Source organism: Prionailurus bengalensis, chromosome B1, assembly GCF_016509475.1.
Source record: "Prionailurus bengalensis isolate Pbe53 chromosome B1, Fcat_Pben_1.1_paternal_pri, whole genome shotgun sequence".
Lineage (NCBI taxonomy): Eukaryota > Metazoa > Chordata > Mammalia > Carnivora > Felidae > Prionailurus > Prionailurus bengalensis.
Genome location: NC_057344.1, coordinates 174,618,510 through 174,645,056, shown reverse-complemented (window position 1 = coordinate 174,645,056; position 26,547 = coordinate 174,618,510). Strand labels below are relative to the sequence as shown.

General features: G+C 44.2%; 1 protein-coding gene across 1 annotated transcript in view; it reads left to right on the top strand.

Moving 5' to 3' along the window:
• The window catches only part of TBC1D1 (TBC1 domain family member 1), a 224,312-nt gene that overhangs the window by 116,814 nt on the left and 80,951 nt on the right, over positions 1 to 26,547 (top strand). Inside the window, 9 exon segments of the mRNA XM_043572803.1 lie at positions 1,517 to 1,608; positions 7,908 to 8,018; positions 14,058 to 14,186; positions 15,629 to 15,715; positions 19,361 to 19,641; positions 21,589 to 21,750; positions 22,596 to 22,620; positions 22,622 to 22,716; positions 23,666 to 23,805. Of these exon segments, the coding sequence (XP_043428738.1) occupies positions 1,517 to 1,608; positions 7,908 to 8,018; positions 14,058 to 14,186; positions 15,629 to 15,715; positions 19,361 to 19,641; positions 21,589 to 21,750; positions 22,596 to 22,620; positions 22,622 to 22,716; positions 23,666 to 23,805 (1,122 nt within the window).

The window sequence follows — 26,547 nt, the reverse complement described above, 5'->3', positions numbered from 1 at the left end:
GGGAGGCAGTGGAGAGTTTGAAGAGTTGCTCGTGGAGGCAAAAAACATGGTTCAGAGTCTAACTCTGTCCCCAACCTAGCTGATGGCCCAGGGCAAAATACTGGACTTTCCTGTGCCTCAGTTTCTTCATTTATGCATTGAGATTACTAAACATGGTACCCACTTCAGGGAGTATTTTGAGGAAGGTGATACATGTAATGTTGAGCATAGTGGCATGGCAATCACTTAAGAAACCTTGGCTTTTATTTTTAGACTGTTTTCTTGGCAGAAAAAGGGGGGGTGGTGTTGCTGGGAGGAAGGACATCCTGGAAGCTGAGAGAGCCGCTGCAGTTTGAGGAACAACTTCCACCAGAGCTGTTAGCAGGGAGGAGGTGGGGGAGGGGGAGTGGTGGTGGGGGGAGGGGTTCTGTGTCCAGCTGCAGTCGGGGGGTCGGGGGGGAGGGAGGGCAGCTACTAATTGGCCTCCTGACTTTTGACAAGTCGCCTAGCTCCTCTAGACCTCAGCAGATGCCTCTTAAAACAGAAGCTTGATTTCTGACGTTTCAGAGGTGTCGTCTCCCAGCCATCCTTAGCTGTGTAGATGCATTCACAGTGTTCTCCGGAGTGCGTGGCCTTGGCCGGGCACCTGCCGGGTGCCCAGCCTCAGGAGGAGGGGAGAGAGTTGCAGCAGGTGGGTGAGGCGAGGGCTGCCCTTGGAATCAAAGTAACGGGCGGCAGTTCTCCCACGGTGGTTAGGTCAGCCTGTTTCCAGATCTTCTCAGCATGTGTGACATTGATCTCTGGCACCAAGAAAAGGCAAAATAGAATCTAAGCCATGTATGTGTGGAGAAAGCACTTTGTGAAGTATCAGATTCTCACTGGCACTGAAATTGTGACTTTGTCACTTTTCCTCCTAATCCTCTGTGATGGTCATCTGATGGCCTTACAACTGTTACTAAGGCAGTGGTGATAAAATGAAAGTTGTTAGCCACATGAATAATCCATTTTATTGGGGAGGAGTCTACCAAGGAAGAGGAAAATGTTTCACACGGACCGTAGTTGTTTTCCCTTGAGAAGAATCATCAGGGTTTATGTATAATTACTCACAAGAATTTATTTTCTGAGGACAAGGTTCTGATTGTGTGAGGTGTGTTAACATGGTCTGGTGGAGAAAAAAGTAATTTGGAACCACACAGATGCCAGGTAGAATCCAACGTGGTGGTCTTGGGAAATCACATAAGCCTCTGGGTCTCGGTTTTCTTAACTGTACGATGGGGATAACTAAGTCCTCTTCACGGATTGTTCCAGTGTTACATAATACGGGCCTAATGTTTACGACAGTGCCCGGCACATGAGGGCTCAGCTAAAAAATGTCTGTTGTCCCATCGGCGTCATTAACATTGTTACCAAGTAGAATGTCTGTAAAATGTCAAAAGCTTGAAGTAGGTGGGTCAGAACATAAAGAGCTCGAGTATGGAAGTTTTACTCTGCCTTAGAACTTGTACTTAGAGTGTTTTCTTGTATCTCTTCTTAATAGGAATGAATTCTTCCAAAACCAAACTAGAACTCCAGAAACACCTGACGACGTTGACTAATCAGGAGCAAGCAACTATTTTTGAGGAGGTTCAGGTAAAGTACCAGTTTTTCATTTCTAGACTGAAGGAAAAGGTAAGCAGCTTACCTGAGAGATGTTACTTATGAAAAATCGCAAACCAGAGCTGTCACAGCTCTGAGGAAGTGGCCCTGAGTTCCTCTTGCTTTAAAGTTAAGCCCCACTCAGAGGTGGGGGATGGGGTGGGAGCTAGGGAGGGGGGTGGGGGCAGGTCAGATGGCAGACTGACACCAGGTCTTGGTTTCCACAGTGAATGCAACTAACCCAGAAAGAGGACTCCCTTAAAAATATTTTAGAATAAAGAAAGGAAATTCTAGAGTGGAAAGAGCCTCAGCCCAGGAGACAGAAGACCTGGACTTTGGTCCCCAAGCTCTACAAGAGTTTCTCTGCTCTACAGGAAACTCCTGCCAGCCCCTTCCTGCTCGGGGTTTCAGCCCCGAAGTGTGGGAGTCGGCAGAGACAGTATTTTGTACGTGAACTTGGTCATTAACCGTTCCTCCCCTCTTACTCAGTGTTGGACACAAATTTAGATGATGTTATCTCCTTAGAGCTATATATCAAACCTAACTGTAAAAAAAAAAATGCAAAAAAAGCCAGCTCGTCAGTTTTCTGTTAAACCTGGAAACTTGCTCTTGTCCTTGCGCGTAGATGCGGCGTCTCTCCGGGAAACCGTGCTGTGTGTGCTGGCATGCCCGTAGTGTGTTCGTTCTGAATCTTTAATGAGCTCATCAAAAATTTCCTGTCTGCTTTAGCTGAGGGGCATTTTCAATGGTTTCCTGGCACTTTTGTAGGGAGGAAGGCACATCAGAACAAAGGATAAATATTTTTGTGTGGGGAGCAGAGTGAAAGGGCCTTGCAGAGCAGTCAGTAAACCAATCCAGAAGGCCCGTAGCTCTGGGTTCCAGGTTCTGTCTGTCTCCACACTGGCTGCAGGACTCCGCCCACCAGGCCCATGATCTGTTTTCTGTTAGAGTGAAGAGTTAGAAGACTGTCTTTTTCTCTTTAATCCCATTAGAATTCTCTTCATCACCCTTGTTCTCCCGTGGTAGGATTGGCACGTGTTTGTAGAAGGAAAGCACGGGAAGGTTATTTACTTTCATAAATAGCTTAGAATGTAATTTTCACAATTTCCACTTGCCTTTAAATTTTGTTTTCTTTTGAATCGACTTGAGACATGCCATTTTTTTTTTTAAATGTTTGTTTTTGAGAGAGAAACTGAATGGGGGGTGGGGGAGGGAGAGAGGGACAGAGGATCTGCTATGTCAGTGCAGAGCCTGACGTGGGGCTTGAACTTCTGCACCGTGAAATCATGACCTGAGCTGAAGTCTGACGCTTAACTGACTAACCCACCCAGGTGCCCCCTTGTTTTTACGTAAAGGGTCTTTAGAGTTCAGAAAAACTTAGTGTGATTTGTACTTGGAATTCATAATGGACAGTTTGCTTCCGATTGTTAATGCATTTACAGTGGAAGTCAGGCCTTTTCCTCTGGTGTTGGTCCATCCGCTTGCTGGTCTGGTGCTATCAAAGCCACTTCAGGGAATGTCTTTGCAGCAAGCTTAAAAGATGCACATTCCTCCCCCAATGTGAGTTTTATTTGTTATTTAGACAGCACCATGTAGCACTTTATTACCTGTGCTGATTCATCTGACCAAAAACAGTGCGATTAACCAGCATAGGTAATAAAATATTGTCCAGCAATGAGAAATTCCTAATGGATGTGATTCTGAGATTCTCTTTGGCCCGTGTCAGTTTTTAGACACCCAGTACATACGGAAAAGAGATTTTAAAGACGAGTGGAGACAAGGTTTATTTATTTTTAAAAATGCCTGTAATTAATATCTTGGGGCCCCCATGTGTTGTTCTAGAAGGCTCTGTAAGTTGATTAGCTTAAAGACCAAAGGAAGGTCACTGTTGTGAAAAGCCAGCTCTTACTATGTCCTCCATCGTCATAAGTGTGGCTTTTCCTTGAATGATACAAATTTGACATGGATCTCTTCCTCCTACGGCCTGAAGGTTTCATTGAATTATTTCCAATGACCATTCTTGATTCTGAAATGACATTTTATAAACCAAGTCATTGATTTCTTTTTAGGTAGCAGTGCCGGCTAATGTGTTTGAAAATCGTACATTTCAGAACGATCATAACAAAAAAGGTGGCTTTTCAATGTCAGGATCCCTTTTGTAAACAGAGTGGTTAATACGTTCCTTTGTACCGTCTTTCCTGGAGGGTAATTTTGTTTCTGAAGAATTCTCCAAGGGCAAATTTTCGTAAGACAAGTGGAATTACAATTGAAATTAGTGGCACATGATTATGTAGTTGTTAAAGCATACATAATCAGTGTTTTTGTAAATAAATGCTTAATGCAAAGAAAGAAGTGCAGAGCACACAGGACATGAAGAGCAAGCCGTCAGTAATGGCCGTGATGCAGGAGATGGTCGCTGCTGCAGGGAGCTGACCATGAGCGCGCTGAGAGAGCTTTGTGCCCCCTGAGTGTGCTGGCCCGTTAACCCTTTGTAAGAAGACTCATGACACGGAGAGCCACTTTTTAATTTATGAGCTCATGAAACAGGTCGTATAATTTTCCCGCATATCTTCCTGAGTGGGGGGGGGGGGGGGGGGGGGGGGGGGGGGGGGGGGGGCGGGGGGCCCACGGGGTCTTGCCGTCTTCCCATGCTGCCCTGCTGCTGGCTGAGTGAGCCGGATCAGGCAGTCCCCCAGAGGGCTTTCAAGACGAAGTAGGGCGAGGAAGGGAAGTGCCTCAAAAGCCCAAGTCTTCTCATCTGAGTGAGTGTATTTCAGGGAGTGGCCGAGTTAATGCTGAGTAGGTAAGTCGAGTAGGTTCCTACTCAGAGATGTCAGTAATGGATTAAAGAACATGATTTTTCACAAGTTTTAAAGAGGAATGGAAGAACTTTTTCTCTACTTTGTAAAGAATATCAGCTTCTTTGGATTTTCCACGGCTTTAAAATGATTTCATTTAAGATTTGATTATAACTTTATGAAAAGATGTCAGAATGTAGCGTCCCAAGTGAGCACGACCATTTTAAGGAGTACCCTCAGAAGACCACAGACTTTCTCAGCATCGTGGTGTTCATTAGTGAGTGTTGGAAATTCAGTGACTTTTACCACCAGTTCATAGGCCCTCTCGTAGAAAGAAGGTCAAGAAGCATGTAGCAGAATTGGCTTGGTTATTTTTGACAGTCAGTTGTTTTGTATTTAATGAAATAATACTGTAGAAAAACACAAATCGGTGGTGTGTGTACTTCAGTGACTTGTGCTACGATGAATACACCTGTGCAGCCGGCACCAGGATGAAGACATAGAGCGTTTCCAGCCCCTCAGAATCCCCCCTGAGTATTGTCCCCAGGTACCTACTGTCCTCACTTCTGACACTGCAGATTGGTTTTGTCGAAACTAAGTTAATTTTTGACTACAAAGTGATGTCATCCGGCTCAAGTCCCCGTCATTTTCCTCAGGCTTGTCTCTCTGACTAATGAAGTTTGGTAAAATTAAATCACCTGTGGAAAGTAATGATTTGCCACGGTGGAGGGTGGTGAAGTCACATGAGAGGTATTAAGGAGCAGGCACCTTGCTAATCATTTTCACTCAGTAGAAGAGTAGCCCATGATCATGTTTCAATTATTTTAAGGAAGGACTTATTTCTTGACCTTGTAGGGCATCGTGAACAGTGGCTTCCCTCTGTGGTGGTTAACGAGCCCCGGGACGCAGTCTCCGGTCCTTGGTTTCAGTTTTTAATGGGCAGTGACTGTGTTTGTACATTGTGCTCAGCTGTCTCATGTTCTGTCCCTTTGAACAAATTCTTGTGTATTTTGAGGGAAAAAAGTTTCCTTCTTACTCATTTTTAAGCCTTTATTGATACTTTTGATATAAGCTATTGCACAGAATTTCTCTAAGAAAAATACACTTTTTCTTGTTGAGAACAGCTTCAAATATTTAACCAAAGATATGGAAGAAGAAATGGTTCCACTTCTTGGCTGTCTGTTCAGAGGCTTCTCATAATTCCTGTCTGCTCCTCTTTTGTGGACTTTTTCTAAAAAAAAATAAGACTTTATTATTATTATTATTATTATTTTGTTGCAGCAGTTTTAGTTTTATAGAAGAAGTGGGTAGAAAATATTGAGTTCCCATATGACCCCTCACACCCCAGCCCTACCCCCAGGCCAGTTTTCCCTGTTGTTAATATCTTGTCCTAGTGTGGTACATTTGTTAATACTGATTAGTCCATATGGATACATTATTATTAACTGAAGTCCTTAGTTGACATGACGGTTAACTTTTAGTGTTGTTACGTTCTGTGCGTTCTAACAAATGTATAATAGCATGTATCCATCATTATAGGGTTATACAGAATTGTTTTTCACCACCCTAGAAATCCTCTGCTCCATCGGTTCATTCCTGCCCCCCCTCCAGTCCCCAGGCATCCACTGATCTTTGGCTGCCTCCATGGTTTTGCCTTACCCAGAATGTCATCCAGTTGTAGTTATACGGTGTGCTGGAGATTGGCTTTCACGTAACAACATGCATTTAAAGTTCCTCCGTGTTTTTTCATGGCTCCATAGCTCTTTTTATTTTAGTGCTGAATAGTGTTCCATTTTATGGATGTATCACACTTTGTTTATTCACTGTTGAAGGACATCTGGGTTGCTTGTAAGTTTCGGCAGTAATAAATAAAGCTGCCATAAACATTGGTGTGCAGGTTTTAGTGTGGGCATAAATTTTCATCTCGTTTGGGTAAATACTAAGCAGTGTGATTTGCTGGATTGCATGGTAAGAACATGCTTAGTTTTTTATGGGAAGCTGTCGAACTGGTTCGCAGAGTGGCTGTATCATTTTGCCTTCCCACTGGCAATCAGTGAGTTCCTCTTGCGTCCTGGGCTTATGGACCATGGGTCATTTTCTTGGGGTATAAAGTTGGGATTGTGGTGCTTGACCGTGCCTTTCCTGTGGTGAAGATCTGATGGAACTTTCTTTGGAGAAATCCAGTTGATTCGTAAAACATGTACAACTTCATAACATGAAGGTCCATGACTTGGAATTGAGATTGAGAGCATCTGTTCCAGCTTCCAAGGTATTTAATCCTTAAATCTGAAATTTGAAAGAACAGGAAGTCCTCAGTGAAAACAACCCCTTCTAATCCTTTGCTATCTTTTCCTTGAGTTACAGGAACAACTTATCATTTTAAGTGATCTTTTTCTTAAGAGGGAGTACCAGAAGGTCTGGGTTAGTGTTACCTTTGCTTCTAAAAGCTATGGCACAAAGGGTAAAAACATTGTTTCTCGGTTAAATTGGGGAGGAGTTTGCCAAGAGTGTAGCTGACCCAGACTGGATGCTTGTATGTTTGATTCATGTATTACACCCCAACTTTGTTTTGAAGGGCAGGCTAGAAGTTTGGGATGGAGGGAGAGAGGAGGAGCGGGAAAATGGATAATCGTCGTTATGAAAAATACATATTTTCAAGGTTTATAGACTAGATGCTTTGTGTGTCTTCAGAATAAGTCAGGTTTTTCTTCATATTCAGAGAAACAAATACACTAAATTAGATGGTCTTTAAAAACTGAACACAGATATCTCAGATCCAGAGAATTTGGGACCTTGGAGTTTATTTTGTGCATAATCTTCATTTGAACAGATGAGGAAGCTAATCACTTGCCTGTGGTCACACTTCTAGGCAGTACCTAGAACCTGCATATCCTGATTTCTAGTCCGATATGCTTTGCTACTACCTATATGAAGAATTAAAGGTGTAGGGAGAACGTTCTTAAAAAAGAAAGGGGAAAAAGAAATCCATGCCATGAAATACTGTGTACAAGTTCACACCTTGTTGGGCTTGCAAGAAGTGATTCACGGTGAACATCACATTTGATGCATATGGAACCATGACCCTGGATACAGTTGCTGTTTTCCTTTCCAGTTCCCTAACCATGAAAGTTTATGAACATGTAGCCCTTATGGCTCCGACCTCTGGATGTTTACACAGTTTTTACTCTTTTATTGTTTTCAAGACTATTTATTTCTTAAATATTTCCACTGTGCCTCTGTCCGATGTGAAATAATTATTTTCGGTATGAGGACATCAGAGGTCAAAAGTGAATCGGGCTCACTGGCTCCATTGTTCTTTTTAGGAAGTGTCTCCCTGTCTAGCTTAGGATCATTGGTGCCCCCTGGTGAGATGATTGGGTAAAAGCATCCATTGATGGATGGGAGGAAGCTGTTTCTATTTTCAAAGGCATGGTTTAGCAGTTTTGTTAACAGTTAAAAATAAATGTGATATATTGTTTGTTTTTTTTTTTTAAGAAATTGCGACCAAGGAATGAGCAGCGAGAGAATGAATTGATTATTTCTTTCCTGAGGTGTTTATATGAAGAGAAACAAAAAGTTCACACCCATGTTGGGGAGATAAAGCAGGTATGGCTTTTTTTTTTTTCTCTTCTTTTAATTTTACCAGGATGCTGTGTAAAACAAAATCTTGAGGTTTTTTCTCACGTTCTGAAACTTTTTTTCTCCCTGTATCTTATTTTTATTTCTTGCACATATGAGGGAAATTTGGGAATACTGAGACCGTGCTTAGAGGAGGTGTCGGCTTCGTGGTGGGAGTGGGGCAGGCGCCTCCACAGGAGGGCTGGTGTAGAGCTTCCGGGATGAAATTTAAGAGTAGGTACTGCTACAACAGGCTACTTGACCTGCAGGGAGGGAGCCAGTCTCTGTCACCTCCCCTTTCTCCCTGGCAAAATGGGAATGACGTTGCAGGGTCGCCTTCAGAATCCTGTAAAGTCCCTGGAGGGTCTTTGTGACATAAATGCTACGTGAATGCAGGGAGAACACTTCTGACAAATTAGGTTATGACGTTAGAGACCCTGGCGTGTGTGCTCTTCAGATCTAGAACTTGCATTGATTCCATTTCACCTGAGGGAGGTCCAGAATCTGCCTGCCTTCCTCTCCTGGCCACAAGCATTGTTTAGCTTTTCTGTCTCGGGGTGCTGGGTCAGAAGCTGGGGCTTCCTGCAGGTCTCTGTCTTCGAAGCGCTCCAAGTCTGGGATTCCGTACACATGGTGCCCCAGACCATTTTCCTATGTCTTTTGGACTCTATGTAAGTCAATTCCTGATAACTGTTATAGCTTCAGATGTGCATTTTGTATTAAAGTCCCTTGTGAGCCAGAAAATCTAGAGAAAAATCACTGAAGGATGTTCAAAACATCCTTCATTTCCCAAAAGTATATTGCTTTTTAAAAAAAACAAACACTTAACCGACACGTCCGAAAGGCGCTTTAAGGCTCAGTGGCCTGCCCCCTCCCTTGCCCTCTTCCCTATGACACCCCTGCCTTTGTGGCACCCTAACTGTGATGCAGTTTCACGCGGACCCACACATGGCAGCTGTCCCCAGATTTCTACCTTCCAGTTGGCTCTGGCAATCAGGTACCTTTCCTCAGCTCACAGGGCTTACGTACAGTGTCTGACATTGTTTTTAATCTCCTCTGCCGACTGTAGCATCTCTTGGCAGGGACCCCGACACCAGTGCACTGTGCGTGTGTGTCTGGCCTTCGTGTGTTGACACTCCTCCCTTCCCAAGATGGGAAGTCTTGGGAGTTCTGTGCCCCTCCGGTTCACTCGGGTGGGCACCCAGCCTAAGCTCACAGTTAATTCTGTACTTTTTTTCAACCTATTTCTCGTCTCGCTTTCATTCCTTTTTTTTTTTTTTTTTTTTGGTGCCATTAATAGTTTTTCCCTAGCTTGTTCCAACAGGAAATTGATAATTTTGAAATAATTTATAACTGCTAGAGGGGAATGATGCATTTATGGTGGATGGAAAGTTTTGACCTAAGTACAGACTCATATTTAGGGAACAGAGTAGTGTCTTTTTGATTTGGGCATAGTTGAGTGCAGAGGAGACATGTAATTAATTTTATTTCCATTTGGAAACATCAGAGAATTTAATATAAAAAGCAGAACTGTCAGCACTTTGTGTAGAGGATTCTGAACATTCTGTTATCCCATGCCCTCACACCTGTGCCTGTAAAGATGTTGCCCTGATTCCCAGTTGTGGTTGGGTCTCCCCCAGACCGGACACCCTCTTGGGCTCTGAGGATCAGGCTTTTCAGAACAGCAGCTGCTTTTAGATGAATCAGATGAAGCTCTGAGATTTACCAGGACATTCCTGGTCTCTTTATGCTACGGAGTACTTTAACTACATGGATTTCATTACATTCTTGTTGCACCTAAAAATCCCCACACCCTTTGAAAACATGTCATGACTTGACCTAGAGAGGAGTAGAACCATGGCTTTGACAATGAACTTCTCTGACCACCGGTCTTCAAAAGTGGACAGAGAGAGACACTGAGCACAGGCTCAAGGCTGCACTTTGTTAGAGCCAGTGATCTGTTTGTGCTTTTCAGTGACTAAAGTGATAGTGTTGGAGAGCTGCTAGAGGAGTCGGTTCCATAAAATAGAAAACAAACTGAATGAGATTTTGTTCTTATGGAAAAAGTAGAATCAGTTTGGGCAAAGACCTGTAAAGTAATAAAGTTAGAAGGTGTTGCATTTTAGTCGATGAACATATTATTTCCGCTTGTATATATAGAGCTGGTGCAAAGAACTTACAGTATTCACTCATCTGACACTTAGTGAATGTTTGCCATGTACCAGACAAGGTTCTAATTTTTTGCATGAATGATTCCATTTCTTCTTCAGCTCTTTTGAGGCGGGTGGTCTAATACCGTTGTTAGGGATGGGGACGTGGGAACAGAAGTCAAGCAGCGTGTTAGGGAATGGCGGAGCCATTGTGTCTGAGGTCCAAGGACATTATCATCATCATGATGCTTTTTAGGAGCTTACCTAACAAAGTTAAATGTTCTATAAGTACTCACTGATTTGCCCGGGTCCGTTTTCCAGTAGAGTTTTTTTCTGACATTTTATTTTGAAAGATTTCAGACATGCAGGAAAGTTGAAAGAAACAGTGAACATTCACATACCCACCATCCAGATTATACCGTTTGTAGCATTTTGTAATATTTACTTTCCCGTGTGTCTATCTATTATATCACCTTGTTTTTGATGACTTTTAAAGTAAATTTCTGATATTAGTACTCTTTATTCCCAAATACCTTAGCCCGTAGCTACATTTTTAACTGTACTCAGTATTTGTTCACAAGTTTTTGGAGATTTAGATCTTGTAAGTTGCACAGATCTTGAGTGTACCATTTGTGGAGTTTTGAGGTCTTCATACATTGAGGTGGCCCAGACTCCCATCAAGGTGGATGGCAGAATGTACCCCCGGACCTCTTTTCTAGTCCTCACTACTCCTCCCTGCAGACAACCATGGTTTTGATTATTTTTACCATAGACTAATTTTGCCTGTTGTAGGACTTTAATGGATGGAATCATACAGTACGTGCTTTATTGTTTCTGGCTTCTTCCACTTCCCCTGATGTCCCTGCTCGTCATCCACGTTGTTGTGTGCGTCAGCGCTTCCCTTTCCTTCCTTGTGCCAACACGACAGCTTTTGTCCATCCTCCTTTTGACGGACGCTCAAGCCCCTTCTAGGTGCTAGTTGTGATGAATAAGGCCGCTAGTAGGTACGTTGTGGTGCCACAGGTTGGTGGGTTCTGACCTGAGAACTTAGTGTAGCCACAGAATTTTAAAACTTGGCTCCAGACTCTCGTGCACAGAGCTCGCCCATCTGTCGTGGGTTGGGCCGTGTGAGAGGACCGGCGGTGAGTCCAGGACAGGCCCCTGAGGGTCCTGTGTGGCTCCCTCCCTTTGCACTGGAGGCTGCCTCAAGTGTGGACAGGCTCCTTCTTGGTAAATGATCGCACAGGACCAGCTGTAGTGAGTCAGGCACCTGCCCGTGGTGCCTCATGTTTGGGGGGCACTTAGTCACTATTGGGTGAGGGGGTCTGTTCCCTCAGGCACGTGTTTCCCATGGGCCTGCCTGGTGCTCACTGCTCATTCACTCATTCTTCGGGGAGCAAGCATGAAGTGTCCAGAGCGTGCTGAGTATACCCTGTGAAAACACAAAGATAAGTGATGGTCTCCCCTGAGGGAAGTCCTAAGCTGGTTGTCATTCTTTTAATGCACATTCTAATTCTTACGGAAGTGAAACGCTGATGAGTAGACAAAGCCAAAAGGTAGCTCTTATCAGAACCTTTCTTTCTCATTTATGCCTCATGAAAAACGTGGCAGTCATAGGTGAATTAGGATTTCATTGTTTGAAACAAGACATGAAGTCTTTGACCAGCAAATAACTGAATAAAATAAAAAAAATGCTTGATGACATAGGAATCAGGGGAAAACAAATTAAGAGACCATCTCTATCCGCCAAGTCGGTAGAAATTAAAAAATCCCACAATACCATGTAAAAGTGAACTCTCATGTACTGGGACTATGAATTAGTACCATTTAGGGGAGAAAAATTTGACAGTATCTGGTACATGTGAAGACACACAGACGTAGAGACCCAGCAAGGTCATATTCTAAGTACTTCCCTTGCAAAACCTTTCACCTGAGTGGTAAGGAGCTCTGTTCAAGAGAGAGAAGCTCAGTCTCCTTTGTAAAAACAGAAGGGAATCTGTTTAACCACAGGAACATGAACGCATTGTGTTGTCATACGGTGAACTGCTACACTCTGACTAAAGTGAGTGAATCAAAGAACATTTGTCAACGTGGATAAATCTCAAAAACAGCTTTGAGGGGCGCCTGGGTGGCGCAGTCGGTTAAGCGTCCGACTTCAGCCAGGTCACGATCTCGCGGTCCGTGAGTTCAAGCCCCGCGTCGGGCTCTGGGCTGACGGCTCAGAGCCTGGAGCCTGTTTCTGATTCTGTGTCTCCCTCTCTCTCTGCCCCTCCCCCGTTCATGCTCTGTCTCTCTCTGTCCCAAAAATAAATAAACGTTGAAAAAAAATTAAAAAAAAAAAAAACAGCTTTGAAAGAGAAAAGGTCATTATGGAAGAGTATGTACAGGATGATACATTCATGTAAAGCTTCCACTATATGTAAACCATCGTATATGTTTTATGGATACATATGTATATATAAAGTTATAAAAAATGAGTTGACGGACACCAGACTCAGGAGAGGGCTTATTTGTGTAGATGAAAAATGGAGAGTGGCTCCAGGAGGCTTCAGAGATGTCTGTCATGTTTTCTATTAGACGTAGAAAACACTAGCTAATAATCACGATTGCTGACATTTACAGAGTATCAGGCATGTTCTGAGTGCTCTCATGTGCATTAATTCATCTAATGCTCGTGAGCACTCTGTGAGGAGAGCTCCCTGTGTGTCCTCAGTCTGCAGGTGGATGACCCGAGGGGGCAGCGGGTAATTACCTGTCCAAGGCCACAGAGCTAGGAAGCGGCAGAGGACCATCTCACCTGGGCAGAGCTCCAGAGCCCACGCTCCTCACTCTTCTCGACACCTGCATGTTCACTTGGCCAGAGCTGGGGGTGGGGGTGGGATTTGTTGTATTAGTCTGTACACTTTGCTGCATGCTTTGAATGTGTAACAACAAAGAATGGTCGGAGTTTAGAGTATTGGAGGAGGGGCTCGTTCATGTGGTTTTCTTAAAAAAAAAAAAAATCATTGTCTAGCAGAAAGCAATCAGGCAAGACTCCATAGAGGTAGGAAGCAATTTAATGTAGAGGTTTTTTGTAGTTTTTTTTTTTTTTAATATACCTCTTTGTTAATGAGTGACATTAAACCTCATTTAGCGGTTGGCATCCAAATGCCATTACGTTGTCAGCTTCATCTTGTGGTCAGTTAGGAGGACAAGCTTGGGCACCGAGGGAAAGGGTGACAGACACAGTTAGGAGGGAGAGAGGAAGAAGTGGAGGAGACGGAGCTCCACAGAAAGCAACGAGGGCATTAATTTAGGGTGATGGAGTGGATTCTTCAGTTGATAAAATTTATTTTGTTTCAACCTCTGAGATGCCCCCAAAGATAAATTATAATGTACTTTGAAGAGCTAATAATGGCCACCTTTGTACCAGAAACTCTGCTCAATGCTTTATATGATTTACCTGTTTTAATCTCACAACACAGCATTATGATTAGATCTTCAGGTAGGTCTGAGTTGACAGAGGATTCTAGAAACGAAGGCTAGGAGAGAGAAAGTAACTTGTACAAGGCCAGTTAGTGAGTGACACGTCTCTGATCTGACCGCAGAGCCTGAGCTCTCGAACTTTGTTAATTGAGTGGTTTCCAAGCACCTTACGTCCTTTCATTTGGAGCGGTCAGAGCAACTCTTCGAGGCAAACTAGTTCCTGGACCTGCAGCCATGCTGTGGAGGAGCAGATGAGGGCACAGGATCAGAATCATGGCCTGGGGGCAAAAAGATGCATCCTGGAGACTTATCATTCCTTAAGGAAGGAAGGAAGGAAGGAAGGAAGGAAGGAAGGAAGGAAGGAAGGAAGCTGTAAGTGACTTACTTAACTTTTCATGGTTTCACTTTTTAGACATCACAGATTGCAGCGGAGAATATTGGAAGTGAGTTACCACCTAGTGCCGCTCGACTGAGGCTGGATATGCTGAAAAACAAAGCAAAGAGATCTTTAACAGAGTCTTTAGAAAGTATTTTGTCCCGGGTAAGTACCATAATCTCTCCTAATTTAAGTGAAAATCACTTTTAAAGAGAACATAAGATTCAGTTCTTTGCCTTTTTAAATAAAATTTTGTTTGTTTATTTATTTATTTAGTAAGTAAGTAATTTGTACACCCAGCGTGGGGCTCAAACTTGACCCCAAGATCAAGTCACATGTTCTACCCACTGAGCCAGATAGGCGCCCCTTAAATCTTTGCTTTTGTGCCATGAGTGTTTGCTATAAAATCTAGGAGGATAAAAGCTTTTTAATGTCTTCTCCGTCTTACAGCAATGTTACCAACACTTTTTAACTTGGTTTAGGTTAAAACCAATTCTCTTATACTCCATGGTATTTTTTGTTTCCCAAAAGGATGTTCTTCATTGGCCGGCCTCTGTGAAGGGCACAGAGTACGGTAAAGTGTGGGTCCAGTTCTCCCTAGTGCCACCAGGCACAGCCTAGAAAACCATTTACCATCGGCTGCTGCTGGTATGTGTCTGGAACTCTCTGTGGCGGGTCAGTGAACTGTGGCTCTTGGGCCAAACGCCACCCACCTCCTGTTTTTGTAAATAAAGTTTTGGAACCCAGCCACATCCATTCATTTACCTGTTTCCTTAGTTTGCTTTTGTGCAGAGTTGAGTAGTTGCCACAAAGCCTAAGATAAGAGATTTATTGTGTGGCTCTTTAAAACAGAAAAGTTTGCAGACTGCAGCTCTACAGGAAGAACGAAGTGTATGTATACACCAATGTGGGAGTTCCTTAAGAAATTACCTGCTGTGTTCCCCACCCCAACGGGTGCAGATAACCTTTCACGGCACTCCTGAGAAAGCAGAGTTTGATTTTCTTTCAACATTTCACACCATTCTGGAGCTTGCAGTATCTTACAGTTTTGTTTCTGTTTTCGTTTTTTTAATTTCATGACACAATCCATTTAAGTCATACTTGTTTTTGAAAGAAAACTGTATTTTGTTTGAAGATATTTCTGAGCACTTTGCAGCATCCTTAGAGATAATTCAAAAACATCCATTTACAAAACCAGGTGGCCACCTTTGGGAGCCCCCCAAGTAGAATGTTGTCTGATTGTCATACAACAGGCAGGTTGTGACAGCTCGTGACTCGGGAGAGAGGTGTTGAGTGTGCTTGCTCTAGCGCTTGCTTTTCTTCACAGATTCTCTCTTCTTCCTGCCCATCGTCCCTGCCAAATGACTAATCCACGAGGTGCTCAAGAACATTTAGGTTGATGTGTTGTTAAAAAAAAAAAAAAAAAAAGACAGCAGTGTTGGTTATCTTAATGCACGTATGTGCTCAGCAGCATTTCTCACTAGATGCATTTTTCCTGAGATGCTTAGCTAGACCACGCTGCTTCTAGCTGATGCCTTTGCAAAAGCCTAAGGGAGCGTAACTTGACTGCTTTTCTTTATGTAACTTGACTGCTTTTCTTTTTGTAGGGTAATAAAGCCAGAGGCCTACAGGAACATTCTGCCAGTCTGGATCTGGACAGCTCCTTGTCTAGCACGTTAAGTAACACCAGCAAAGTAAGCGCATTTCCCTCTATGTGACATGGTTCATGCTCATCTGTCACCTGCAGAGCCTACAAAGGGAATGAAGGAAGCCTCCTGTCTTTAATCATGAAAAGTTTGGTGCCTGCAGACTTCTTGGTGCAGGGGGAGGGCTGGTCTTGCAATTCTGTAACTTAGAAGTTTCACATAACAAAGCAGATGGCCATTCTGTAAGCAAAGAAGCAAGATGACAATTTAATTTTATTTTATTTTAATCCTTTTTAGTGTTTATTTTTGAAAGAGAGGAGACAGAGTACAGGCGGGGGAGGAGCAGAGAGAGAGGGAGACACAGAATCTGAAGCAGGCTCCAGGCTCTGAGCCATCAGCACAGAGGCTGAGCGGGTCTCAAACTCACAAACCGCGAGATCAGGACATGAGCTGAAGTCGGACGCTTAATGGACTGAGCCACCCAGGCGCCCCAACAAGATGTCAATTTTAGACCATTAAGAGATAATTTATCACAACGCAGCCAATGGACTTCTTTCCCTGTGTTGAAAATAATTGAAATTGGGAACACCTCAAGAGTGGGTCTGGGAGTTCCATGAAATATGGAACCTGAATTCCTGAACGAACTTTACCCTTGGGCTAGCTCTGTGATTATAATGAAATACTACTGTTTTCATAAATAGCTGAGCTCCACCCCTCGCGTCTGTCACCAAGCACGGCTTTGTGATAGTGAGCAAGCCTGTGGTTCTGTTCAGCAACCAACCTGTGTCTCTTTCCTTGTGTTAATTTCTTACTTTCTAGACCTTTAAGCATTTTCAGCTTTTTTAACCACCAGAAAGTGAATTTGGGGTTTGTGCTAGGGAGGCCAGTTTTCCTTCTGCTACCAGAGCTCTGACAGATGCAAATGAGAGGGAAGTTTTGTGGAGGCCAGCTCCTGACCACAGGAACTCTTAAGTTCTTCTGAGTTTCCTCCTGGGCATGTGGCTTTCAAAGTTTTTAGACCATAGCCAACAGCAAGAAACTCATTTAATGTAGCAAAATGATTCACAAACATACATACACACTTATACCCAAAATTAAAATTTCACAAAACAATATTAGCTGTAGACAACCTGATACATAATGTTATTTTCAGTTGTTTTTTTACTTTAAAAATGTCTATTGCTTGGGACAAAAAGTCTATTACTTGAGAAACACTGCCTTGAAAGGGTGCTTCTCAGATTCTCAGGTGCACCTTTAATGGGGTTCTGGTGAAAATGCAGATTCTGATTCAGTAGACCTGTGTGGGGCCTGAGATGCTGCATTTCTGACAAGCTCCGAGGTCTGTGCACCGCTCTCCCCCCTGGGGAGCGAGGCCCTGGACACCAGTCTTCTGAATATGATTTTCTGAGTTAAAATCTAGTGGGACAGAGCATCATCTGACCTCCATCCACCACATACTGTTTCTGCCCCACAGTTTATTTCAAGTTTGGAAATGGTATGGTTTATCTGCTGTATACAGATGAGTGGGACAAAGCCCCTGCCCTGAGGAACTTATCTGGGAGATGACAGATACTCAACACCAGCATCAAGTAGAATATAGTAGGAGCCCTGAGAGTTTCGAGTAAGACAGGGTGGTTACTTAGCAGTCCCGGGAACAAGTGGAAGGGAAGTTATTTTGATCAACGGAAGCACAGAAAGCACGGGAGCAGGAGCAGTGGTGCTTTTGAATTTCATTTTCAAGTATAGGCATTCTACCTGTGGCAGTGGACAGGTAGAAGCATTCCAGACCAGTGCAAGTAAAGATAACCGTGACGTTCATGTCACTCCAGTGACTTTTCCAGGAAGTCTTATTGTTTGTTTTGTATTCTTCTCCAAAGCCCAGATCTAGGAACACACATGTAACTTGAATTTCTAGGTAATCTTAAGAGAAACACAACTTTCAGAAGCCACCTCTTTGAGTTGTGTGTGGGAGGATCTTTATGTGTACTTCTTTACATCTTTTTTTATCCTGAAATTGAGAAACTATTGTAAAGATACTTTTTTTTTATGTAATTGGATCTTAACCCAGAAATTAATCATCTAAGAGTTGAGGAACATCTGAGTAGCCCTTTTAGGTGTAAGATTAAGCTGAGGATTAGCTCTTTCCTGTAATTTGGAGGGATATTAATAAAAGTTGAGATGAACAGCCTTGCATAATGGAGATTGTTTGCTATGATGTATTGTCTTAGACAAAATTTTATTATTTAAAAAAAAAATTTTTTTTTTAACGTTTATTTATTTTTGAGACAGAGAGAGACAGAGCATGAACGGGGGAGGGTCAGAGAGAGGGAGACACAGAATCCGAAACAGGCTCCAGGCTCTGAGCTGTCAGCACAGAGCCCGATGTGGGGCTCGAACTCACGGACCGCGAGATCATGACCTGAGCCGAAGTCGGCCGCTTAACCGACTGAGCCACCCAGGTGCCCCTTAGACAAAATTTTAAATCCTTAAAAGGATCTTTGGAACTACAGGGTCTTAAAGAATGGAAAATTGCTGCCATGTTTAAAGGTAATTAATATTTCATAGTATGTTGGGAATTAAGTTTTTCCTATCTATTTCCTTGAGAATTAAATGTATATAATCTCTCCCCTCAATAAACATATATTTCTAAAAATGAAAATCTTTAGTGCCTACCGTTTGAAAGGTACGCCACTGTATATCAAGTGAACACATAGAATTTAGATTCTCCAGTCCATCATGACATGCATTCATTTCATTTTACTCTTTTCATGTTGATTTATCTCTTCTAGCAATTTCCTCAGGGGCAAACTGGTATACCTCCCCTTATTTTGCATTTTTTGACTGGAAAAGAATATATTGGCCACCAACCATGTCTTGAGTGCCGCACTAAGTGTAGGATTGCCTGAGTAGTAGTTCATCTCTTTGAAAAAGTATGAATCTTGAAAGACAATGGTATTAAAATATTGTCATGATTCCCAATAGATGTGTGAGTTACCCACTCAGTAGATCCACTGAATTCCTGGTACAGTAACTTATATTTGTATAACATTTTACAGCAAACTCTCACTTATATTATCTTGCTTACCTCTTGAAACCCAGTGAGATAAATCTTCATTCTACCCTTTTATAGATGAGAAAAATTTAGGTACAGAAAGAAGTTAAATGATTTGTCCTGAATCGTGGCAAGAAGTGCCTAAGGGGAGATTTTTCATATTGTGAGAATAATATAGGATATAGTTTTTAACCTCAGGATTACCAAGTTGAATGTCAACATTAGATCAAAATCAGAGAGCCTTAAAATGCAGGTATAAAATACACATACTCGGCAGAGATAAAGAACTTTGATTTGTTTAAACTGGGCAGACAAGTTCTACAAGACTCCACATGCTTCTTGAAAGCACAGTAGAGTCTTTTACAGGGAGACGGGATTATTTACAGCTTTGCTCACAACAGTCCCTCCCTCAGCTTGCATTGAGGCAGTCTCCCTTGTGGTCCAGCAGCCTAATAACATTTTGTCTCTGATGAGCTGGCACTTAATGAGCCTTCATTTCCTTCTATTTTTGGTGGCCTCTAGGTGGCATTATAGTCAGATGTGCTTATATATCAAAATGTTTTCCTGCCACTGGGATGAGAGGTTTGTAAGTCTCACAGATTCCCTGTGATGTGTCTGACCTGCTGTCCCCCCGCCACCAGGAGCCATCTGGGTGTGACAGAGAGGCCGTGCCCGCCTCTGACAGCTCCTTCAGGCTCCTCGGCTCCTCGGATGACCTGTCCAGTGACTCGGAGAGCCGGCCCGCTGAAGAGCCTGCCCCACTGACACCCCAGCAGGGCTTCAGAAGGCGGGCGAACACCCTGAGTCACTTCCCTGTGCAATGCGAGGAGCCTCCAGAACCGGCACAGGGGTCTCCAGGGGTCGCCCAGAGGAAACTTACGAGGTATCACTCAGTGAGCACAGAGACGCCTCATGAACGAAAGTAAGATTTGTTTAAAAATGTAAATCTGTTTTTACAAAAATAGCTGGGGCATATCTGTTATTAACCAGGTATGTGCAGCCCAGGTATGTTTATTGGGTGAGAGAGAGACTTGAGTCAGGTTCTGCTCTTGGCTTAAAAAACCAAAGCCTGAAGGCGTGTTCTGTTCCTCCCCCACCTTCCTCCCATGGGAAACGTGTAGACGTAAGAGACCCTTATTACTTGTTCAAGTAGCAAGTACAGGGATCAGGAGGAAGCAGGTAAAAACGGAGCAGAAATGGCCCTCTAAGCGCAGAGTAATCATGGCTCCAGCACCATGAGAGGCAGGAGTACTGGAGCTTAGCTGCTGGCTGTGACGGAAAACGGCCAAGGGGCGAGCAGGTGAGTCCACTCATTTGTAAACCTGGAACATTTCTGTGGTGGGAGGGAGAGGCAGCGTTCAGTTCCCAGCAGAGCGCGAGAGGCGGTGTGGATGCCTCTGCAGACACACGGTGTTGGGTTCTGGGTGTCGCTCTGTCCCGACCGGGCAGGCCTTGTGACCTGGGCAAATTCGCTTAGCTTCTGTGGGTGACAAAATTGGAACAGAGGCTTTCTGAAATCTTCCGTGGGAGAGTTCTAGTTTTTGCTAACCAGATTTACTAATTTCAATAATTTGGCTGTCATGAGTGTTTCGAATTTCCTGGTGATAGAGATGGGTAAGCAATGTGGTAGTAGAAATTCTCCTGGTTCCTTCTGGTGTCCCTTGGCAATTAATTTGACCCTGTAACTGTCAGAGACCATAGACGGTCATAGAGTTTAAAAATCTTTAAAAAACTAAAAATCTTTAAAAATCCTTCACTTCATAATACATGTAAGGGCCACACCTACATGTAGTTGCTGCCCTCCCTGGACTGACGTGTGTCCGTGAGGGTCATGCACGGGTGATGCAGAGTCAGAGTCTGTACAGAGGTGTTTGAAATGTTATGAGTACAGAAATGAAACAGTATTTGAAGGACGTAGCAGAGTCTCTCGGCTTTTTTCCAGTCGGCCATTGAGAATAGTTATGATGGTTTTTGAGAACTTGGCTGCATATATGACCCCAAAGCAGGAGGCACAGCAGAAGGTAGTATTTAACATAAGACATTTTAGAGACAAGCATAGTTGGAAGGTGTATGGGGTTCTTGTCATCTTCTTAAAACCCTGTATACCCATCCATTACTTCTGCCCCCTGCTGCCTTCCCAGCCCTCTTTCTGGCATTTTCAGTGATCATGGAAACATCCTTGTCCAGAGATTCCTAGTTCTCTTGCTAAGCCTGCAGTTTTCACACGAGCCGAGGTGGTAGGAAATGTGTGTCCCTGACAGTACATTTCCCTGCTCCCCCAAGAATGCAGCCTCCTGATGCGTGTTGCTGGCCAGAGGTGAGGAGACGATGGAGAAGTGCCCGCCTCCCCCCACCCCCCCACAGCAGACCCATTTTGCTTTCTACTCCCTTGTGAACTCTTCCCTCATTTACACACGAGAAATGAGACATTGAACTCAAGGCCAGTTATTGTTCATTTTAAAGAGAAATGTATTTTAAAAACTCTGGAGTTTGTTTTGCTTTCCTTTGCTTTTGGTTTAAATAAAAAACAAACAAAAAAAAATTGCTGTCAGTTCCTCAAAAGGGAACAGAGGAAAAAGTACTGTTGGGTGCGCACATTTGTGAGGAATGGTCAAGAATGCTCCTTTTTTTTTTTTTTTTTTTTTTAAACTGAGAACTACCTTTGCCAACGAGACCGTGGACTCAGAAGAGAAGTGAAGAGCAGCCCTCTGGCTCCGTGACAGCTGGTGTTTACATATGGGGACACCGGCAGCCTAGCCCGTTCTTGCCTGATTCCTCTGTGTCTGCCCGTCTGCCCCCTCCTCCCCCCCCACCGGTGTCCCCTCCTCTTCCCGCTAATCGCCCTGCTTTCTCTCTAATTGCTATTTAGTGTGAATCATCCACCCGTTGGCGAGTCTAAAAGTTGCTCAGGTCAGTCTTCAGCTCCTGCTCCTCCACCTCGTCTTAACCCCTCTGCCTCCTCGCCAAATTTTTTTAAGTACCTAAAGCATAGCTCGAGCGGAGAACAAAGTGGGAATGCTGTGCCAAAGAGGTGAGCACACTCACACGGCAAGTTCAGTGTGGTTTGTCTTCCCGGGAGGTTCACACAGAGAGAATGAGCTGCATGGCATGCGGGAGAGAACCCGGGGCCACTGCATCTGCGTGTGTGTGTGTGTGTGTGTGTGTGTGTGTGTGTGTGCGCGCGCGCGCGCACACGCGTGCTGGTCTGTTTTTGATTTTATTTTCAGTCTGTCATCCGAACTGACTTAATTTACCATGGATTACTTAATTTACCATGGATTAGTTACTATTGCCAGGTCTTGATGTCAAGCCATTTCTTATATACTTATTTTCACCTACCCCTGCCCTGCTGTACACACATAGACACACACACACATACACACACACACACACAATCAGCACCCGCATTTGATCGTATGTACTGGGGTTTGTGCCATATCAGAAACTTCATCATTAAATTAGGAAAGTTATTTTTTTCCAGTTGAAAGGAAAAGTCATTTTGGGAGATGGACTGATTTTTTACGTTTTATTGTATTCTGGTAAGAATGCTTAACATGAGATGCTCTTAGTGCATTTTTAGAGTGCACAGCCCAGCATTGCTAACCACAGGCACTGTGTCATACAGCAGGTCTCTAGAGCTTATCCACGCGCATGGCTGAATGGACTGATGTTCTCAAAGGCACTCGTAGATTCCACTCATTTAAATAGAATTTTATTGACTGAATACAAAAGTTAAATCTCATTGTAAACTTAAATTTCTTACCTGATTTAATTTTCTTAGCGTGAGAACTGAAGTGTTTATTTTGAAGCTTATATTTTATACTTTTTGTGTTTGTATCTCTTTATCCTAAACTCTCTTCGCAACCAAACTCTCAGCATCTCCTACCGTAATGCCCTGCGGAAAAAAACTTCGTTCTTCTTCCTCTGTGCCAAACTTTCTAAAATTTCTGGCTCCTGTAGATGAAAATAACACCTCTGATTTTATGAGCACAAAAAGGTAGGGTTTAATTTAGATATATCAAGCCTGGGTACAAGTGTTTAACTATTGATATACAGGGATTTTTCAGCTGTTTTTTTTGACACTTAAATCATTTTAGCTAAAGGATTGTTATCTTCTTTCTTATGATTTCTTACCGAATGTCACTTGAAAAAAAGTCAACTTGTTCTCCAGTTTTGACTAGGACTAGTTTATTAATGCATTGTTTTCGGAAGGCTCAAGAAAGTCTCAACCGGTTCTCTCAGTGGTAGCAGTGTTTCTGGATGGTGAGCATATGGCTGCGGCAGATGAGTCAGGATGTCTGATCTGTGAGCTATGGTGACTGCTTAGCTGCAGGTGGAAGTCACCAGGCTCCCCACGGTATCCTGCAAAGGGGAAGAAAATCACTGACTAGACTACAAGTGTTGTGTTGATAAACATACTTTTTTTGTACTTTTAAAAATATGAACATTAAGATTGTTGTCGTTGTCAAGTAACCGTGTAATCGCTGCCTGGATTGGCTTGTGTAATTGAACTTGACTCATGTTTGTGGCCATCTGTGGAGGTACACACCTGTGCCGAGAAAACACTCCCATCCGCAGCCCAGGGGGGAAGGTGGTCCTGGTGCCAGTGCCCCTGTCAGCACTTTCTCTTTTCTCAAGTGGCACCAAGCAAGAAAGGAAATGGGAAGCTAATGATCTGTGGAGCGTATTTCTTAATGCCTTTTACAGGGGAAATGAATTAAGGGCATGTAATCTTGCTCTTTTCATGAAATGCATCCTCTGAGAAAGCAGTGCCTTCGGAGCGTTGACCCCCTGTGGGCTTGATTCAACGTCCGTGATTATCTGATTATGTCCTCTTATACGAAGATAATTTATAATGTAGTGTTTTGTTTAAGAACAAAAAGTCAAGCTAAAATACCCGATTATATCTCCCCGTCAGTCATAAAGCCATCATCTTGTGCTTTCAGGGACTTTGACTCCAAAGCTAACCACCTAGGCGATGTCCGCGGGACCCCCGTGAAGACGCGGAGACACTCCTGGCGGCAGCAGATATTCCTCCGAGTGGCGACCCCACAGAAAGCGTGCGATTCTCCCAGCAGATACGAAGGTACCGTACACCCTGGAAACAAACCGGGTGGATGCTGACGTGCGTCACAGCAGTGCGTTCGGTGAAAGGAGAGCTGAAGTGAGATTTCAAGTCAGAATTCTCCCGAGTTTAAAGCTGCCTCGCTAAGAAGTTCAAATGACAAGGCCTGCCGCTGTTTGCAGGGGATCCTCAGGTTCCAGGGAAGCCTGTGAGCGGACCCGGCAGCTTGCGGCACCTTGTGTGGAAAAGGGCGCCTCTGCTGAGCTGCGCCGACCGCTCACCTGGGGCACGTGGGGATGTGGAGGGTCTCGGCCCTGTTTTCAGAAGACTCAGGAAAGTCTCAACCGGTTCTCTCAGTGGTAGCAGTGCTTCTGGATGGTGAGCATATGGCTGCGGCAGATGGGTCAGGATGTCTGATCTGTGAGCTGTGGTGACTGCTTAGCTGCAGGTGGAAGTCCTTGATGCCCCACTTGCCTCCTTCCCTTGCCCCCGCGTTCCCTGGCTGCAGTCCGAGTGTCGGTTTAGCACAGCCTGGCTGCAGGGGTGCTCCCCGACCCGGCGCTCCGGTTCCCCTCGGAACCTCCGTGCCTCTTCCGTTGCTGCCCCTCGGTCTGGAGTCGGGGGAAGACCGTCTTGTGCCCTCCCATTCCGCCTGTGTCTCCCAGGCAGAGTGTGCTGGGACTGTCTGTCTCTGGGCCTTCCTATGTTGAGTTACAATGTAAAAAACGAGTTTAAATCCAGTTCTAAACTTAAAGCTTTTTCTCGACCCAGATTTTTCAACAGCAGGTATTTCTTTTCTGTAATGTTCTTTAATCAGAAAGCTTTTGTTTTGTTTAGAAAAGCGAAGCAAAACGGTAGACTTTCAAAGATTACTTGAGTTTCTCAGACCACGTGTAGCACAGATTCATTCTTGTCCCTTGATGTACTTCTGTGCATCTGTTAAGAAGCAGCACAGGCTGCCCTGAGAGTTTCCAGAGTACTTTCCACACTGCTGCCCTGGGGGAGGACCCCTGCCCACTCCTCATGCCCCTTGCCCTCTGCCCTCTTTCTTGCTGCTTCCCACTCTTCCTCCTTCCCCTACCCTCACCTCAGAACTCTCCTTAATATGTAATTTAAAAAACACATTCTCTGCTAATTTTTTTTGAAGTTTATTTATTTTGAGAGAGAGAGAGAGAGAAAGAGTGCACATGCAAGTTAGGGAGGAGCAGAGAGAGAAGGGGAGAGAATCCTAGGCCAGCTCTACACTCTCAGCACAGAGCCTGACATGGGGCTCGATATCATGAACCATGAGATCATGACCTGAACTGAAATCAAGAGTCGGACATTTAACCAACTGAGCCACTTAGGCGCCCCTCCTTTGCCAAATTAAACAAGAGCCTGGTTTGGGCTCTGCCAGCTTTGTGGTATAAATCCTATAACTTCACTTACCTTGAGTCATAAAATGGTTAGAGTGAATGTTGGCTTTTCCAGGCTCATGGGATGACAATAAATTATAAGTGCAAAAGTACTTTGGAAACCTAAAGACATACAAATGTGAAGTGATACAGTTATTTTTGTTAACTGTTATTGAGATTGGAGCACTGGTGTTAAGCTTCCTATACTGTTGTTTCCCAGCAGGAGCAAGATTAAAGGAACGCTGGAAAGACTGGCCTTATAAATGCAGTGAGATTTTTTTAAGTCATTAAATGGAATTATTTCAGTGTGTATCGGTTTAGAAGGTTGAAAGGGTTCATTTTCATTTTTGTAGATTGTCTGGTAAAGTCCAACAGCCAGATGGTGTGACCTAGTTCCCTCTATACGTTTCTGAGCCAAAGGGGTCTGCTGGGCTGGTAGCTGTGGAAAACACGAGGCTTGTAAAGTGCGCAGCCTAGGGGGCTGTACTCCTCGTGGGCGCTTTGACCGCTGAGGAAATGCACTGAGCTCTGCAGGCCCCACCCCGGGACTGCTTGCTCTCTGCCTGTGTGAGGAAGTGTGGCGAGTTCCCAGATGGACACTGGTGTCTCCCAGTCGGGGTCTGAGGAACTGGAGTCAGAAGGTTAGTCAGTGCTGGCAAATGTTTGCTTCTCTGGGGGGACCCCAAGGTCAAATGGGCGAGTGGAATGAGCCATGGGCAGCACAGGAGAACATGGGCCTTGTGTGGCCCAGCAGGTAGAAGCACCAGCCTCGCCGTGGGTGTCCAGCTTCTCTTTTTGGAAGCTTCTGTTTTTAATTGGTTAAGCCTGGAGATACTGTACGAAACGGATGTTTCACCCCAAACTGCATTCTTGTTTGTGGCGTTTGCAGTTGACAGGGTTCCTTGATGAATTCTGGGCTAGCCAACACTGTTGGGCAAAAGTTTGTAGTGAATGGATGGGACGATGGATTGTTCCGCCAGAGGCTGGAGCGCTGAGCGGATCCCCCCAGTACCCCGAAGCCTGGGCAGCATGGTCTTCCAGGACCTGAGAACAGGGCTGATGCTCTCAGATGGTATTTTTCATCACCCCCACTGGACACAGTGCTCAGGAGTACCTGAAAGTCCACCTGGCAGGCCGCTGAGGGTCGCTCGCAAATTGCTGGAGAGCAGAGACCTCCCCTGTCAGCATGGGAGGGCCTGGGGTAGCCGTGAAGGTGCACTTAGGGAAGGAATTTAGAGCTCATTGAAGGACGTCTTCCGAGGGCTGGAGCAAAGTGGCCTCACTTAAATCCCAGCTTTTCCCCTTAAGAGCCGTGAACTGGAAGCTGTTGAAACTTCTCCCCTGTGATACAGGATTAATTATGCCTATT